This window comes from Thermomyces lanuginosus (assembly GCF_041956635.1).
Source record: "Thermomyces lanuginosus strain ATCC 200065 unplaced genomic scaffold VTN49scaffold_28, whole genome shotgun sequence".
In the NCBI taxonomy this organism is placed as follows: Eukaryota; Fungi; Ascomycota; class Eurotiomycetes; order Eurotiales; family Trichocomaceae; genus Thermomyces; species Thermomyces lanuginosus.
Window position 1 is genome coordinate 721449 of NW_027192362.1, and position 18277 is coordinate 739725.

The 18277-nt window shown below is 53.9% G+C and overlaps 6 protein-coding genes across 6 annotated transcripts; 3 read left to right on the top strand and 3 right to left on the bottom strand.

The window, feature by feature from the left end:
- Positions 1 to 146: 146 nt before the first annotated feature.
- On the top strand, positions 147 to 2159 carry VTN49DRAFT_3389 (uncharacterized protein; the record flags this gene model as incomplete). The annotated part of the gene is made up of 4 exons (XM_069411219.1): positions 147 to 479; positions 543 to 1040; positions 1096 to 1951; positions 2008 to 2159. The coding sequence occupies 4 exons, from the start codon at positions 147 to 149 to the stop codon at positions 2157 to 2159; spliced, it is 1839 nt and encodes a 612-aa protein (XP_069268667.1).
- A 705-nt stretch (positions 2160 to 2864) lies between these two features.
- On the bottom strand, positions 2865 to 6379 carry VTN49DRAFT_3390 (uncharacterized protein; the record flags this gene model as incomplete). The annotated part of the gene is made up of 2 exons (XM_069411221.1): positions 2865 to 5167; positions 5224 to 6379. The coding sequence occupies 2 exons, from the start codon at positions 6377 to 6379 to the stop codon at positions 2865 to 2867; spliced, it is 3459 nt and encodes a 1152-aa protein (XP_069268668.1).
- Positions 6380 to 7397: 1018 nt separating this feature from the next.
- Positions 7398 to 8953, top strand: VTN49DRAFT_3391 (uncharacterized protein; the record flags this gene model as incomplete). The annotated part of the gene is made up of 10 exons (XM_069411222.1): positions 7398 to 7472; positions 7533 to 7564; positions 7637 to 7722; positions 7789 to 7950; positions 8000 to 8022; positions 8088 to 8125; positions 8177 to 8317; positions 8369 to 8618; positions 8682 to 8851; positions 8920 to 8953. The coding sequence occupies 10 exons, from the start codon at positions 7398 to 7400 to the stop codon at positions 8951 to 8953; spliced, it is 1011 nt and encodes a 336-aa protein (XP_069268669.1).
- Positions 8954 to 10451: 1498 nt separating this feature from the next.
- Positions 10452 to 12255, bottom strand: VTN49DRAFT_3392 (uncharacterized protein; the record flags this gene model as incomplete). Its single annotated transcript, XM_069411223.1, has 4 exons — positions 10452 to 11044; positions 11098 to 11689; positions 11748 to 12079; positions 12147 to 12255. 4 exons carry the CDS (start codon positions 12253 to 12255, stop codon positions 10452 to 10454), a joined length of 1626 nt encoding a protein of 541 aa, XP_069268670.1.
- A 1647-nt stretch (positions 12256 to 13902) lies between these two features.
- Positions 13903 to 16360, bottom strand: VTN49DRAFT_3393 (uncharacterized protein; the record flags this gene model as incomplete). The annotated part of the gene is made up of 2 exons (XM_069411224.1): positions 13903 to 15114; positions 15161 to 16360. The coding sequence occupies 2 exons, from the start codon at positions 16358 to 16360 to the stop codon at positions 13903 to 13905; spliced, it is 2412 nt and encodes an 803-aa protein (XP_069268671.1).
- Positions 16361 to 16747: 387 nt separating this feature from the next.
- Positions 16748 to 17969, top strand: VTN49DRAFT_3394 (uncharacterized protein; the record flags this gene model as incomplete). Its single annotated transcript, XM_069411225.1, has 2 exons — positions 16748 to 16870; positions 16923 to 17969. 2 exons carry the CDS (start codon positions 16748 to 16750, stop codon positions 17967 to 17969), a joined length of 1170 nt encoding a protein of 389 aa, XP_069268672.1.
- Between the last annotated feature and the right edge of the window lie 308 nt (positions 17970 to 18277).

The window sequence follows — 18277 nt, forward strand, 5'->3', positions numbered from 1 at the left end:
TCCATTTGCAGAGTTCGGGATACAGCCATGTCACGTGATTGCATCTTATCTTATCGAACTCTTACGGATCAAAAAATTGGTCTGCGATATCAACTCACCCTTCCCGCCACGACTCTCTGCCGGACTCACCTAGCTGTGTTGATACGATGGCTCGCGCTAAACAAAAATCGAAAAAGGCTTCGGAGGATATATTCTTTGAAGACTCCGCATTGTCCGCGGAGACCTTTTCAAAAACCAAGGGCGATATCTACGAAGAAACCGACGAGGAGAGCCGACCCGAAAAAGATGAAACCGAGGAAAAGCTCGAGAAACTGGTGTTTGGTGACGACGAAGAGTTTCAGAAGGGACTGAAGACTTACAATGAGCAATTGTTGCGGCGGGGCTCGGAGGATGTTGAGATGGGCGATGGAGAAGAAGGCGCAGAAGAGGAGGACGCTGACGACGATGAGAAGAACATTGAAGAAGTAGATGACGCGGATGTGAGTGATCTTGCAGGTTCATTTCGTGTGGGAGAGTATTCATAGCTGAATAAATGGGTTTAGCTCTTTTTCCTTGACTCTGGCACAGTCGACACAGACGCGGTCGTGCCTGCGCCGGAAACGCCACCCAATGAGAAAGCCGTCGATGAATTTCAAGATGCGGTTCAGCCTGCTGTGTGGGAAGATAGTGATGAAGAACGTCTTGTCGTGTCCCTGGCAAGCAATCCACGTCTCCGTAAACTGCGGGATGTCGAGTCCGACGATCTGGTCACTGGAAAGGAGTATATTCGTCGACTGCGGAGACAGTATTTGCGTTTGCATCCGACACCAGCGTGGGCTCTTCCGCAGCAGACCGCGAATGATTCGGATGTTGACAGCGATGTGGACGCCATGGACTCGAGCGATGACGAAGCACCTACGGTGCGGCCGCTGGCGAAGCTGTTGCAGGGCGCAGGCGACCTGATTCGGGAGGACGCCGAGAGCAATCCATCGAGGCCGAGGAAGCTTCGACAGGAAGTTATCAGTGTGCGACGGCTAAGAGATGTTGGTGGGAAGCAGCCGGTATGTAGAGTACATTCCTTCACAATTTGGACCGAGACTAACAGTGTTGTACAAGTCGTCTATTGATTCTCTCTCATTCCACCCTCATTATCCTCTGCTTCTCTCGTCAGGACCAGCAAAGACGCTATGGTTGCATCACATCTCGCCAAACGCGCCGTCGCCCAACCCTCTAGTGACGTCGCTACATATCCGCAAAACCCCCGTGCATACGTCCGTCTTTGCCCCGCCGATGGGGAACAAGATCTTCGTGTCCGGGCGGCGGCGATACTTCCACACGTGGGACCTGGATAGCGGGCGGATCGAGAAGATTAATGCGCTGGCGGACCGCAAGGAGGAACAGAAGAGCATGGAGCGATTCAAGCTGTCTCCCTGCGGGAGATACATGGGGCTGGTAGGCACAGCGAAGAAGGGCGGCGGGCTTATCAACGTGTTGGATGCAAGCACGGCACAGTGGGTCAGGCAGGTGCGCGTAGATGGACAGGGCGGTGTTGCCGATTTTGCCTGGTGGCGAGACGGCAATGGCATGTGCGTTGCCAGCAAGAACGGCGAGGTGTCCGAGTACGACTTGCGCGAACGTCGCGTGATTGCACGATGGCATGACGCCGGCGCAGTGGGCACGACAGTTGTGGCCCTAGGCGGCTCGACGGATCGGCCCCAGCTCGGTGGCGACCGTTGGATCGCCATCGGCAGCTCGAGCGGCATCGTGAACATCTACGACCGCCGCCCCTGGGCGGTCGCACTGGCAGAAGCTGAGCGCACAGGAAAGACTCGTTCTGACGCAATTCCGACCCGGCCCAGCCCGGTGCGTGCCCTTGACCAGTTGACCACGGCTATCGGGCACCTAGAATTCTCCAAGGACGGGCAGTTTATGGTGATGGCAAGCCGATGGAAGCGGGACGCGTTGCGACTGGGTAAGCTGCCAGCAACATTACTCAGATTTCCTATCTAACGGAGATTTGTTGTACAGTACACCTTCCCTCCTGCACAGTTTACAGGAACTGGCCAACACAAAGCACGAACCTCGGACGTGTGTCGTCCGTGGCCATTTCCCCTGAGTCGAACATGCTAGCCGTGGCAAATGAGAATGGGCATATTCGGCTGTTTGAGATTTTGGGGTGATAGTAACGATCTGTATATACTCCGTTCTGTGATAGATGAACCTTTCGTGCCTGAATACAAAATCCGTAATGAGCTCCATTCACAGTCAATGTTTTGAAATAGTAACAGTAGACCCCAGTCTGATGAACGAGGTTGAACATCCGAGAATAAAATCTAATTTGTATGTAGAGGTTAGTACATGCGGCCATAGGGTGTGGAAAACAGGGCTTCCCGTCCGCTCAGCCGTACTTAAGCCACACGCCGGCTGGTTAGTAGTTGGGTGGGTGACCACCAGCGAATCCCAGCTGTTGCATGTTTTTCAACTCCTTTTTTTTTCCCTCGTCTCCCCTTATCTGATGAGCGTTCTAGAAATACGATCTCGCCATTCGTACTCGAGAGGTCGAGTTTTCTTGACCTTTATTTTGAAAATGATGGCGGAGTTCAGTAATTCTTCCACCTCTCGTAGGCCAGTGAATCACTTGAAACCTGTTTGCAAGTGAGTAGATCGCGGTGATTGATCTCATCGAACTAATGGCAAAGGAATAAAACTCCCCTCTTCAGGAAATCTGCTGTTTACTTGGTTAGTAGTATTACTCTGATAGTGTTCCCTATTCCGTGGATCCATAGTGCGAGACAAGTCACCAAACCCACCTAGGGCAATTATCCACTATAAGATATATCATACACGCAGGGAGAAGGAAAAATTCATCAGAAATAGCCGGGCATTCAGTCAGTCCAGATGAGGACTCCTGTACCAAGCCCACCCTTCGAGGCCGCCCTGACTGCACACACAAAACATGGCCCCCCTGCCCGTCTGATGACCGCGTTGCGGCCACGCTCAGAACACCAAGCCCGCGCCAGCACCTCAGCTCCCTTCCCTGTAGCGTTGATCACCATTACCCGCGCCTCGCCATCGTTCTCGTCGAGATCGGCCTCGGATGTGTGCTCCTTCAGCCGCTCGATGGTCCAGATGTTTTGGTAGTACTTCAGCTCGCGCATGTGGATCTCGTGGAACTTACCCTTTGGCCCGGGATGGCAAGAGGGTAGGGTAACGAAAACCGGGTTGGTGAAGAGCTTGTAGGTGATGGGGTCGGTATTATCGTCACGGCGGAAGACGATGCTGGCGCGATATTCTGTTTCGTTTTCAATGTTCAACATTTCTTCCTCGTCATCCGGGGATACAGAGGCGGCTTTTTGAGCGATATTGATGCGAAGGGGCAGCTTGGTGAGTTTGACAGACTCGATAGAGCAGGTGCTTATGTCGCGCACGGGCGGTTCCGGGATGATCCACTTGGACGGGTCCTTCATGTCGGCGAGGTACGGCCCGATTTCCTCGTTGGACTGGATGCGTGTGGCCGACCATCGGTACCGGGCCGCGTTGTCGGTTTGTTCGATGGGAGAGACGCGACGACTTTTGATGCGGATGTGGCGAGGTTTGGCGGGTAAGGAGGGTTCGAACTGGACTGGCGGGCAGGGTCCGATCCAGCCGCAGAGGGAGATGACACCGGGTAGGCAGCCCAATACGCGCCCCAGAACTGTCCGGACCCGCCAGTACGAGCGGGTAGGCAGCGACAGGCCGCACTGGTGATAATGAGCGATGCCAACCTTGTCCCGGATGCTCGGGGTGCAGAGAATTAGGGCGGTCATGATCTTAAAGGCGAACCATCTGCCAGGCAGTGTGAGACCAAAGAGCCAGTCATGTAAGTGGATATTGATGGTGCCGCCGCCGCGAATGGTACTGTACGCTTCCTCGGCAAAGTCGCGCACCTCGTTAATGAAGGGCCACTTGATGCGTTCGGCAAAGAGGAGAAGCCCCTCGACCTGCTGCTCATGCACAAGGGAGTGTAGCTCTAGAGTCTTGCCCATGATCTCCCAATCTTCGTCAAGAAACGCAGACCGCAGCTTGTGAGCCTTCTCCTTGTCAGGTTCGGTGTCGATAGCTTCGATAACTTCCTTGATCCTCGCTTCAGCGTCGGCCAGTCCCTTGTGCATGGCCGGGCTCGCATCTTTGCCTGCAACCTCCAGTGCCTTCTCGTAGGCTCGCTTTGCTCGCTTTCCTTGCCCTCGCTTGAGGAGGGCCATGCCCATATGGGACCACGCCTTGGCGTATTTGGGGTCCAGCTGTGTCGCGACGTAGGCGTCTTCCTCGGCCTCTTCGAACTTGTTCATTCCCATCATCGCTGCCGACCGGTTGCATCGGTACACCGGGTTGCTGAGATCGATTTTTATAGCCTCTGTGTACAGGTCGGCAGCCTTTTGGTACTCGCCCGTCTTCATCGCGGCGTTGCCTTTTTCCTTGAACTCTTCCGCTTTGGCCCTCTCCTCATCCGTCTCAGGTCTTTTCACGCCTTCTAGGGAGATCTTTTGCTCAGTGAGGATGATGTTGACGTGTTTGAGCCACCGATCAGATACGATAAGGTTGGCAAGGATTCGGTCCGTGAATCCACTGTAAGAGGGGTCGCCACCGATGTGCTGCAGCCTCACCGCCAACTCCCAGCCAAGGATCATCTGTCGCAGGAAGTTCCAAATGCCAATGCCATCAAGATCCCTAGGGGCCGAATAACGCACACCAATGCTGTATGTCGTCTGGAAGTTGGCAAAAGTGTCTGAGCGGTTCAGAACAGTGTAGAGATCGCCAACTACCCAGCGCCATGGTTCCCTGTCACTTTTTTGGTCGTAGGAGTAGACGCCGAGAGAACCGGCAAACTCTTTGAGATCCAACTCCTCCTTGACTGGGTCCCAACCAAACTTCCCCGGATATCGTTGAATCTCGTCCAGCCGGCGTAATAGTGTTGATGCACGTACGACAGGCAGGTCTGCATAGCTGACCAGAACATCCAGGCTCCTTGGTTTTGTCTCCTCAAAGTCCCAGCACTCAATTCCGAACCCTTCAACCGAGACGGTTCCGGGATTGACGTTTTCCAGATTGGCATGGCACTCTGGATCAAGCAGTATGTAGTCCTCCGAGTCGAGTGACTCATACTCGGACGTGCGACGCTTTCTCATGTACTTTTTCTTCTTGTACAGCTCTGGGATCGGCATCAGCTATTGATCATGGTCATGCTAATGGGGTCACAGAGCTTACCAAAAGCAGCATGAGACACACTCACAAACCCCATTTCCTCCGCCTTCCATGACGGCCAATCGCTGGCCGTCTCTCCGTCCCAGAAGACATGAGTCGATACATGGGTCAAGCCAGAAAACGGCCCGGAGACGCTCGTGCTCAGTGCGCCTGCGTTCTTCTTAGAGACAAACACCTCCAGGTCCTGTAGTCGTCTCTGCAACTCCGTCACTTCGGGTTCCTCAGTTTTTGTTTCCCGATCACCTCCCTGATCGTCCTCCTTGATCTCTTCGCTTGCTTCCTTGGGCGCATTTGTTGCGTTCGTGACCGTGTCTACGCTGTCGGCAATGCTCCAGGCCTTTGACACGGACAGTAGCTCACTCCTGGCCGACACTGTCACTCCCAGTTCGTCAAGCCGCATGCTCGCGCACTCGGACAGCACATCATTCTCTCCGGCTGTCGCCTCTTGGAGGACGGCCAACTCGCGCACCTCCTCTGCAGCTTCGATATCGCTTTTCATCGCCTCAACTACCCGAGATTGGGTGTCAGGCAAGAGACTTCCGAGACTGTTATTGAATTCACGCAGTTGGGTAATGAGGTCTGTGAACTTCTTGCGGTCTCGGACCGCCCATAACGCCTTGCGCGCGAGCGACGTGTCGCGCTGTCGTTCCCGCGCCACCCTGCGCATGTTTTCGTTGGCACGCTTGAAGACGCTGTGGAGGATGCGCTGTGTTTGCGATGGGGGGATGTCCTTCTCATCGGACCCCAAGACGGTCGCAGCAAAAGTGCCGCTGGCGGGTTGGAGTCCGTATCGTTCCTGCAGGCGACCCGTATCTTCGAACGCCTGATGGATGCAGCCGAGCACGCGAATCACCGCGGCCCGTATCTCCTCACGATTGAGGCGAGGATCCACGTTTGCGTGCAAAACTTGGTTCGAGGCATGAGTTTCTCCGTCCTTCAATTCCCCCGAAGGCACATTCAAGTCGCGTGAGACTATCAGGCTTTTTAAGCCAACAGCGTCGCCCCAGCAGATTAGCCGGACACGCTCGATCTCGAACTTTACGCTGAGAACTTCATAGTCCATGCCAAAATTCCGCGAGGAATCAACTAGCTCATAAGCGATGACAGCTGTCTCCCACATGGCAGCGATGCCGGTGATGAGTCCCGAAACGTCTGTCATGGTGCCAATGGTGTGAGTGTCAATAGGTTCAATGTTTTACCTCCTGCGTTACTTTCCGTTGGTCACCAACGACATCGCTTGTTGATACATGCGCAATATTTAAATAAGCATCTCCTCAGCGGGCACTCTCGCCAAAGAAACTTCCTGGCTATCAGCCTGCATTATGAACTAATATACTTCTCGTACGGCGCGATAGGCTGCGCCGTACACAGCCACGTTCAGGACACGAATTGACGATCATTATAATGGATTTCAACCATTGTAGGGCGATTTGGACGCAAACAAAGAGGAACCATCTCATTCGGGCGCAACTGTGTGCTCTTTAGTAGCATTCATATCGACACACTGGACGAACGACCACATTTGTCACGATCATTTCTTGGAGCTGCAGACAAGACTCGACCCTCTTGCTCGTCACTGGAGCCATCGGGGCCACTGATCCTGTCAGGGCATTTTAAAGTTAGGGCTTTGGGGCGGGGGAGGCAGGGCAGGGTCGGACCAGCGGCGCTGATTGGGCTGATGGAGGGACCTGCGGGCCAATCCGGACCAGCCATTGAATCTTAAGCTGGTATGAAAGCCTCGAATTGGTTGTATGTTTTGACTCGCTAAGTTTCTTAGATCGATTAGATCGAAACTTGCGCCCGTTGGATTTTACAAAACTTCTCGGCTTGCCTTAGTAAATACTTATGTATCCGAAAAGGACACCCATGCCACCATGTCCCGCAAAAGGCCGCCGCCTCTTCCCGTTTCGGCAGGGGTGTAGCAGCGCTTTCGAAGAACTAAGATCTGATCCCTGTCCGCTCGCACATATTTAATGCTGAGCTGGAGTACCGGGCTCTGATCACGATAACACAAATAAAGTTCTTGTTGGTTGTGACGATCGGCTCTTTGGCACCATTTGGGACAGCCTTGCAAATAAACACGAGGTCCAAACTCGCGCATATTTAGCGTATAAAAGCGTGTGATCAGTCATTTGCCGGATTTTTCTGGAAGGGATTCAGCGGAGAAATTTTCCACCATGGCGGAACCGTCCAGTCAGGAACAGATCACTACCAACAATGATGCTCCAGCCAATGTTGAAGTGGACACTTCGGTAGGGTACCCTCCATTGCGGCATATCCATCAAAGCGCGTTGCTTATTTGAGTTTCACAGTATGAGAACGACTCGGCTTACGGCGATGAACTGTACGTGATGTGACGCCACGGCTCTCCGGATCCCAAAAGAATTCATGTTGACGCATGATCATCGACTTGTAGATCATCGTACAGCGCGTCGCTGACGTCCTCGGTGCTTGATTATCGTCATGAGAACGGCCGTCGGTACCATAAATATCGCGACGGGTGTACGGGCTGACCCGCCGGACCATCCAAGATCATCCGAGATCTGTAAATTGATTGATACCTTCTAGCATACCTACTTCCAAACGATGAATCGGAAAGCGACCGTCTGGACATGTTGCACGAGCTGTGTCTGATGGCGTTGCATCGGAAACTCTACTTAGCCCCGATCAAGAAACCGCGGCGAGTGATTGACCTGGCGACCGGGACAGGTCTTTGGGCCATTGATTTTGGTTAGTTTTATGCCTCCCGATACAGGGTACGGATGCTGACTCGTTGCAGCGGACGAGCACCCCGATGCCGAGGTAAAGAACATATGTCGGGTCGATTTCAAATGGACAGAATGCTGAGACCGGATGGTTTGTTGCAGGTGATTGGTTGTGACTTGAGCCCTACCCAGCCGACTCTGTCAGTCTAACCTGGAAATTCGCGAGTCGCTCGACTAACGGGCATTGATAGGGTTCCTCCGAACGTCAAGTTCCTAGTGGACCATATAGAGTCGGAATGGGCATATGAAAGCAATCCATTCGACTTTATTCACGCTCGGTACTTAACATGTTCGATCAAAAGCTATCCAAAGCTGATCAAGCAGTGTTATCGGTATGCCGTCGGAATCTTTCCGGTTTCCTTCTTGACTCTAACGGAAATCAGATCAGTCAAGCCCGGTGGCTGGGTTGAGTTCCAGGACTGGGACGCCTACCCGCTCTCAGAAGACGACAGTCTCAAGGATACCGGGTTTAAACGGTTTTACGACGAGGTCATTGGCGCATTCGAGGACGCCGGCTACGAGGCCCGTCCGGGAGCCAAGCTGGAGCAATGGTTCAAGGATGCCGGCTTCGTGAACATCCACGTAGAGAAGTTCATCATTCCCTACGGCGTGTGGCCAAAGGATCGCCATCTGGTCCGTTCCCCAAAACAGCACTCCTCAAATGAGCGTTGATCTTGTACTGACCTCTCTGTACAGAAGAAGCTCGGGGCCTGGAATCAGGCCCAGCTCGAAGCGGCTGGCTTTGAGGGCGGAGCATTAGCCGTTCTCACGCGGTTCAAGCAGTGGACGAAAGAGGAAGTTATCGTTCTTGCCAGTCAGGCCCGCGCCGACGGCCGGAAGCGGAACGTTCATCCGATGTTCTACTTGTGAGTATCCCCGTAGCTTTGAGCAACACAACCACTTCATATGAAACTAACCACGAATGCCACCATAGCTGGGTCGTCTATGGCCAGCGTCCTGAGGAATGACCTAGGTATATCGGGACGGAGAATACCGGAAACACATGAGAACCCGTGGTCTTTAGCAGATCTGAATGACACCCACCCTACGAACCATTGAAATGATGAAGTTACGAATCGATCAGACATTGGACTTTACCCTCTAAATCAATCAGAAGAGCATTATGCTGCTGAGTGCCGTCCCTAGTTCTGCACGTTGCCACATCTACCCGTCCTCGTTTCAGTGAGTTTTATGAGTAGCCCACCTGGACCCATTACAGGGAGAGTAGAGGGGAGATTCCATCAGCCTCGGATGGATTGCGCACATCGCGATCCGCAATCGGACTCCATCCATCCGGCTGGGAAGCGTCTTGGCGCCCACCGTGCCCTAAAAAGGCCTTGAAAACCACGTGAAAAAGACCCACGAGGTCTCGATTGCCAATTCCCACATACAAATTCTAGACTTTTATTATATTCCATTCGGCTTTTCTTCGGGCATACCGCTTCCTGCTCTCCGTGAATACAAGAAATGCCTCGTTACCCACTCAGCCCTATGCTAATCTGCCGGTTGATACGGCAGTTGGATCGAGGGATTCAGTCTCGCCCATCGTGCGGATACTGCAAGACCTGATGGTAAAGTTCAGAACAAAAACTGCTTGTGGATTGGTTCGAAGCATTTTATCAACCTTATTTCAATGAGGGTTCTTTTCACTCGCCGCTGACGATGTGGCGGCGAAGACTTGCCGTCCGTGCATGTGAAGTAGCGTCTCTGTTAAACATTGAGCAGGTCCGGCTAACATCCAAGGAACACGGGAATATATTAATTAATCCAAGGATCTATTTCTGTGTAGATCTATCAATAGAAGATCAAGCTCGTAAACCAATCTCACGGGACTGAGTTCGGCTTGGGCAGCCTGAGCCCCGGGATTGCCGGGAGCTTACACGGTGAACTGACCACTCAAACGCCCGGTTGGGCCCTAGAATGATTGGATAGTAATGACAACCTCCCCGGCATCCCTGCAACAGCATCTTGGATTCGATAAGCTCGGTAATATCCGAGAAAAATGGGTGACCAGGGTTGATGTGTGACCACGAATCTGTAACCTGCAGCAAGACCCCTGGTCTAGAACGGGGATCTCGTGGGAGGGTCCGAAATTATTTTGAGCCCTGACCGAGTTCTTCGAGATGCGACAAATCCGTAAGTAAGAGTTTGAAGTAATAGGTGATGGGATGTCTTCGTTGAAACTGTAGACATGGGAAGCCGTGCTCTGAAATTCAGACACCAGCGTCAAGGGAGCGATGATGCATAATTCACGCCAATGACTATAGTCGTCAGGAACAATACATATATATTCTAAAGCATATATTATCTCGGTGGATTAAAGTGATTACAAACTGTGGAAAAGTACTCTCGATAATATCAATCGTCAATTATTCGAAACAGAAGAGATATCGCTAATCCAGGACGCCCATTGAAACCTGTAGAAGAAGAAAAACAGAAAAGAAACTAAAGAGACAATTGTATCATTCAAGCAGTCTTTTCGCCCTCAGGCTTGGCCTCTTGCCCCTCGGATTCAGGCTGGGCCGTGGGCGTTGGCTCCTCCGCCCCTTCGGAGCTGTTCTTGCTAGTCTTTGTCGCGAACATCTCGCTGTGCGGGCGGATGCCGTAGCGGTCAGCATGCGGGATCTCGTGACCGTCCTCGTGCGGCACGGCCTTCTGCGGCGTCCAGGCGAGGTAGTCACGGCGGACTTCAACGTAGTCGTAGGCGAACTCGCCAAGCTGGTCGTCATCCATGCCCAGCAGCTCAGCCTCCTCGGAGGCGCGCAGCTTCAGGCCGGGGATCTTGTCGATGACGTACGCGATAAGGGCCGACACGACAAAAGTGTAGGCGCTCGAGGCGACGATGAACGCGATCTGGATGTACAGCTGGCGGTAGTTGTGGATCACCCAACCACCCTGCTTGGTGCCCGTCTCGGGGTTCTCCAGTCCAACGTTGACGCCGTCCAGGCCAATGATAGCGTCGGATCCGAACAGCGCGTTGAAGATGAGACCGATGATGCCGGCGACACCGTGTTCCGCGAAGACATCCATCGAATCATCAATGCGGACCCAGTACTTGACTGTTGTCTGGTCAGTCGTCTGGTAATTGACGAGATGTATGCTGGAAACTCACCCTTTGTCGCATAGTTGCACACAATGCCAGTCACAACACCCAGGATGACACTCGCCCATGGCGTGAGGAAACCCGACGCTGGAGTCGCCGCGACCAGACCCGAGATGGTTCCCGAGCACCAGCCAACCATGGACCACTTGCGAGCCAGCCGCCAGTCAAGCAGAACCCAGGCGGCGGCCGCGAAGCTGGCTGTCAGGTTGGTGTTCCAGCACGTCATGGCCGCGCGAATGTTGGCACCGAACACGGAGCCGCCGTTAAAGCCCAGCCATCCGAACCACAGGAGCACAGTGCCGAGCAGGATCAGGGACACGTTGTGCGGGCGGAAGTTGATCATCATGCGGTCGTGGCGACGGCCAAGCACCCATGCGTATGCCAGTGCAGTCATGCCCGAACCAATTTCGACCGGGCCACCACCAGCAAAGTCCATGACACCGTAATTCGCAGCCCAGCCGTTCACGTTCCACACCCAGCATGCCAGCGGGCAGTACACAATCGTCGCCCAGACGAATGTGAAGACCATCGCGGGCAGGAGGCGGCCACGTTCGGCGATGGCACCCATGCTGATTGCTGCGGTCACACCACAGAATTGCATCTACCATACATCAGTATCCATCCCTGTTCGTCGCAGTCTTCTCGAAGCATCGGCATACCTGGTAGAAGGCATAAAGAAGCTCCGGGATCAAGGGCGATCCCGGACTCGGAGCGCCCAGCGCCTTCATCAACCCGACATTGCGAAGGTTCCCAATGAAACCGTTGGTCGCGGTAGGCGAGAACGCCAGAGTGTAACCCCAAAGGTACCACTGGAATGTGACGACGGTGTATGAGCCCATACAAGCCCAAATCATGCTCAATGCCGATTTTCGTCGTGCTAATCCGGAGTAGAGGAAGCCCAGGCCGGGAATCATGAGCATGACCATTGCCGAGGCCACAATGATGTAGGCCTGGTCACCGGATTGATACCATTTGTTCAAGTTCTCGGTGCCTATGTCGCAGGAACGCCAATGTCAGTTTCTCCGGATTCTTCTGATCTGACGTCGCACAGCACGTACGGGAATCGCCGCCGGTGTTTTCATTTGTCGTGAGGGAGTAGTCGGCCGGTGCCCCGGTCCAGTTGTACGAGGCATAGTCGGGGGCGTAGGGAGCCGCGCCGTCCGACATGGTGGACGGCAACTATACACGGACGGGAGGACAAGCAGATACGGAAGGAAACCAAGCGGGAATTCAATCCAGGAATTCCGATATACAATGCCAGAACACAGAAATCAAAGATCAAAAGTCTCTGGTACTGCTCTCTGAGAATGTCAATTGGGGAGGACACCGACCCGTCCAGACGACGCCTCCAGACTTTATGAATGATGAGTGCCAGGGGCGTTCGGGGATGGCTCGCCGAATCACAGGCCGGGGCCGGTTATCTAGCGGTTTGTGTTTGCAATTAGAATTCCGAGCAGAGATAAGCCGCGATAGTTGAATACTCGAATTATTAAACCGGCCAGAAATCCAAATCCCGCACGCTCCAACCCCAAGAAATAAAAAGAAATCCCTTGTGATAAAGGCAGGTTGACTCCAATACCAAGACTTTCCAAGACTTCTTGCGAGGAATAGCAGCTCATGATTGCGGCGCGATCACCATTATGATCTCTTGGTCTCTTGTCAATTGTCCCGATCAACGTCTGCCAAGCAGCGGCCGTGGCTGAACATCGCCTCTGCTACTGGACAGGATGAGATCTATTGCACGCTGACCGGCAAGTTTTGTTTTTCCTGAAGTACCGAGCTGAGCCTTCTGAATCCCCCCAATCGCTTCAAGCTACGATTTACAAACATCCAGCATTCACAACGTGGCGCGGAGTCTGGGGAAAATGCCATCTGGACTCGAACGGGCAGCTAAAGGGAAGCTCCCAATATTTCACAACCTTCCCGCGCTTAGCACGGCTCAAGTAAACCATGCTCGTATTGCCTCGATGCATTTTTTTCTAGTCCAGTCTCAGCTGGCCCTTGCGTTCTGCTTATCAGTGATCCCATTTGGTCTCTACTGGCGCAAATCCTCAATTCCCTCAGCTTACGAGTCCTATCTAGCACCTAACCTTGGAGCTCTCTCCTACTATATTCCCTCGCTTTTTGTTCCCATCCATTTAGGCTGTTCGATTTCTTTTCATGATTCATGACTCTACTCTTATATCTCCTCTCGTCCTGACTGTACAGCCTCTTCAGCCCTTCAATTTTGCCATTGATGAGAGAATGAAGACTGCTCGCCGTCATATGCTCTCGCCTGTGATTGGCTGCAGATAAGAAGACCCTTCGCTGGGCCCGTCAGCCAGTGGGTCGGCAAAAAGCTTCCCTGTCTGGCTGAATCGGGAAAGCATATCGCCTCCTCCTGATTGGCCAAAGATAAGCTGGAATGGGAGAGATATGCGGGGCCCGTCTGATTGGCCAGACGCACCTGAAGGAAAGACGTGTGTCATGCCTTCTGTTCCGGTCCTCGCCGACCGCGGCTATTCGATCGAAAAGGATCGACCCGGACGGCGGGAACGGCTCTTTTGTTATGTTTGTAGTCTGCACGAGGATGGAGTGGAGAGAGGGGAGTATGGAGTACATCTGAGATCTAAATTAATTTTCTGGGGAGTTGGGGGGGAAAAAGACTAGGTTAGTCGGTAGCACGATCTCAGATCTGACTATCGTCAGGAACATGGATAACGTAGTATCGAGGACACAGGAAAAAGCCATAGCTGCATAATCATTCATTCCATGACTCTCGTACTCCGTACCTTACAGAGACCAACGCAAGGAGTATACTGTACATCGTGTCTGTCAATCGCTCACCATTGCCCGCGCTCGCGCTCGCTCTTCCGCCCGGAGCTTGTCCACCACCTGCGCCGTCTCGCCACCCCGCTGCACGTCTTCCCATTCGTCCTCATCCATAGCCATGACCGTCGTGATTTGCGTGCAGCGTGCAAATGCCTCGCGGTGTCGATAGCGTCCCGCCCCGCTGCCCACGTCGACGGCGGCGCTGGCAATCCCGGACACGTCGCGCTCTAGGCGGATAGCGCCCAGGGCGTTGACTCGCCCGTGGTATGACCATAGTCGCTTCTCCAACAGCCGGCTGAGAGAGGCGACCGTAACACCCAAGAGCCGGTCAAAGGCATTGGCGGTGAGGATGCGCGAAATGGGAAGGAGGAGCTCGGTCCAGGCGGCGGTGAATCGCGCCCGCACCAGCTCGCCGCCCCGAGCTTCGTCGCTATCGTCCTCCTCCTCTGCGGAGTCGTAAGCGCGGTGCGTAGCCGTGGCGCCATGATCGCGCGGCTGATAGTCGATGTCCCGGAATGCGTCGGCTAGAATCGGTCGAAGGCGGTTCTTGACCACGTTGTTGAACACGACCTGGATCCCATCGGACAGCAGGTCGTTCACTTTGGACTCAAACGAGGACTGCAGCGACTGCAGAGCCTGTCGCGTTACCGCAGCATCGTCTGAGAGCGGAAACAGCGCCTCCAGGCTGTTTGGATCATCCTCCCCTTTCTCGACGTGTTCCCGAACAATCCGTCGGACGTAGTCCACCGCCACATCGAGATTATTGATCAGAACGAGGAAGGCAATCACGGTTGCTTCTGGTGGTTGCGCGCCAGGGACCGGTGGCTTCGGGTAGTATTCATCGCGCATCTTGCGCTGAATCATCCCGATAAAGTCCGACCCTAGGACGCGCGACAGCGTCGGGATCACGTTTGTCACGACGGCCCGCTGAGATGTTGCGATGGATTGTTGGACAATCTTTTTTACAATGTACATGATATCGTCGACGGCCGATGTGATATGAGGAGGTTCCGAGTGCAGCGGCTTGTGAGGATTCAGCGTTAACCCGGAGGGGGACTCATCCAGCTGAAAAGCCTTTTCCACCGATCGCCGGACGAAAAAAGTCGTCATGGCATTGAACGGCCCGATGAGCCGATTGTTGATCTTCTGAGCCAAACTCGACTCGAGTAGGAATTGGGGCAGGACCAGCGGACCTTCCGGATCAGCGTCCGCGGGCTAGCATAGTCAGCAAGATTTCGTGCAGCAGGGCGATCAAACTCACCTGGCACTTATCCCCCACGAAACGAGCGTAGAGGGACCACCGTCCCAACATGATCGATAGTTCATTCAAGTTGGCATCAATCTCCTTCATGTCAACGCCTTCCTCTTCAGCCGTGGGTTCCCGATGTCCTGGTGACCCCGTCCGCGGCGTACTACTCGACCGCTGGCCGGGTAGGAAACTCTGCACTAGAAATGTAAAGGCGTAGGACTTGATATCGACCAATTTGCGGTCTATCCGTCGTTCATCACTCCATGTATCGATGATAATGCCACCCTGCACATCTGCCTCGACCTGCAGTCTCTGGATGACTCGGGTCATTTTGCCTGTCCCGTAGTGGCGCTCAACAAGTCCTCCATGCCCATCAATGATTTGAGCAATATGCTCAAACAATCGGGTCAGGGCATTAGCGTAGAAGAAAGTGTCCTGACTTTGTGCGCCGCCGGTGCCCGCGTTCAGGTTCGACCGCGCCCGGGCGGCCACGCCTTGGCAAACATAACGGCCGTAGACGTCGAGGCCGACCTCGGACTTCCCAATGAGCGGGAAGAGTTTGAAGAAGCGCGTGATCTTTGCATCATTGCTCTCCTTGACCGCACGGTCAAACTCACGCAGGAAGAGGCCACAGAGCGATTCCGACGCATTGTTCAGCGTAACGCTGGGTGGATCCGGCACTTCTGCCGTTGGTACAATCCGTTCAGCAAACTCGCCCTGCACGACCTCTGGCGGGATCTTGGACGCCCGGTTCAGGTAGCTGGCGGCGGTCTCCCAGTCCTGCGGGCCTTCCATGGACCCGGTCACCCCCAGCACGCATGCCTTGAGTTCGGCCACCTGCTCCACCATATCCAACGTCGCCTTCACTCGTTCCTGTTCCATATCGAGCCGTCGAACCGCACTCGAGAGGCGCTCTGCGGTCTCAGCCGCGCTGGAGAGCATTCCATGGCTGATCGCTCGGGTGGTGCTCGCTTGAGACCCGAGATGCGCTCGGAGAAGATCCAATCGACCGAGCTCGCGCGAGAAATCCTTTTGCGACGCAACCAGTGCATCTAGACGCGCCGTTACGGCGGCCTCCTGTTCGTGGAGGCGGGAGAGCGTGGCTTTAATCTCCGCGATTGACCGAGCATTGAAGATGTCAGGCTGTTGGTCCGTGGGCGGCGATGGCAATTGATCTGCATGGCCATTGACTGCGGCGTTGGCTTTGGCCATGGTCGCGCTACGCAATGGGAGTCGAACGTAAAGAAATGCCGGAGCCTGGCAATCAAAACTCGTGGTCTCCGGGACTCAGCGACCCCGTCTTCATGTTAACTTTGGACAGGCTGTCTTCATTTCTTGCGGCGACGATCACGCGCTAAACTGTATTTGGAATAGCCATATCAGACGGACGATTTCATATTCGGCTTGATCTGCGTGCAGTTTGAATTGTCGATTTGATCGGCCGTGGCGGGCATTGGCCGGGATTCTTCCAGTCAGCCACTCGTTCGGTTCAATCTGATGTCATTTGTGCAGCCATCGCTGCGCCGCGATTGCATCTCATAGACAGATTGCCACCTTTAGACGCATTTGCAGACGACGTCTTGACGCTGGAAGATCAAAATGGGCAACGAAGCCTCGACGCTGGTGGATGAAGATACCCCGCCGACGGTTTTGGAGCGGCGAGATCTGCCGTCCGTGGCGAAGTATATCAAGGAGAAGAGTACTCGCAAGATCGTGGTCATGGTGAGCGTTGGATATACAAAATGTCTCGTATTCGCATTACTGAGCTCGACAGGCTGGTGCAGGCATCAGCACCTCAGCAGGAATCCCCGACTTTCGCTCGCCTGAAACAGGTCTTTATGCTAATCTGGGGCATCTGGGATTGGAACATCCCGAGGATGTATTCAACATAGAGTTTTTCCGCGAAAATCCTCGGCCCTTCTATGCACTGGGCCGGGAGCTCTATCCGGGCCGGTTCAAGCCAACCATCACACACTGCTTCTTTACATTATTGTACCGCAAAGGAAGACTATTAAAGTTGTTTACACAAAATGTTGATTGTCTGGAACGCGCCGCTGGCCTTCCCGGTGAGATGATTGTCGAGGCGCATGGCAGTTTCGCCTCTCAACATTGCATTGACTGCAAAAGTCACTACCCGGATGATCTGATGAAGAAGGCTCTCATGACGGGCGAGGTACCGCATTGCCAAACACCACAATGCAACGGACTCGTCAAGCCAGACATTGTTTTCTTTGGCGAGCCGCTCCCGGAGTCGTTCATTATCAATCGATCGCTCCCCGCAGCGGCGGACCTGTGCATCATCCTGGGCACCAGTCTGAAGGTCCAGCCATTTGCAAGTTTGCCCAGCGTGTGCCGGGAAGGGACACCCCGGTTACTGATCAACAAGGAACGCGTCGGCGGGCTGGGATCCCGACCAGACGATGTCTTGTTGCTGGGCGACTGTGATGAGGGGGTTCGAAAACTCGCCCATGAGCTCGGTTGGCTCGAGGAGCTGGAAGCTCTCTATCGCGAGTTCAACCCGGACCAGGGCGAACGGAAGATCCAAAGCTTGCCGCCCAAGTCGCGGGAAGAGCTCCTGCAGGATGAAACGGAGCGGCTTTCGGAGGAAGTGGAGAAGACGTTACGCCTGTCGCGGGAGCATGAGGAGCGCGTGCGGCGGGACCTCCAAAAGGAAGAAGAAAAGTATAAGAAGAAGGACGAGCAGCAGGCGAAGACGGAGGATTCCGAAGCCGAGAAAACGCCGGATTCAGACCGTATTCTACGGACTGAAGCCAGCGAAGAGAAAGCACCTTCAACGCAGCCGGACAAGCCGGCCTTGTAATGATCTTTGCGATCTACCATAGATATGACTGTAATGAATGACCAGACATGTCGGGCAGACGAATGCCCCAGCAACTGTTTACGGTATGGGCCGGGTGTCCAATAATGCATTAAATACGCATTCTTTGGTGATCGTTCAAGATTCTTTACCACAACCAGCCTACTATATTGTTAAATATTTCAGAATGTATTCTTTTTTTTAGAGAACAAAGAAAGGTACATTATTTGGCAACCCCGCGATCATCGGTGCCTGACATTGCATGCGGGCTGGAAGATTCGAGGCTTCAATTTTGAGTCCCGCCCCACGCT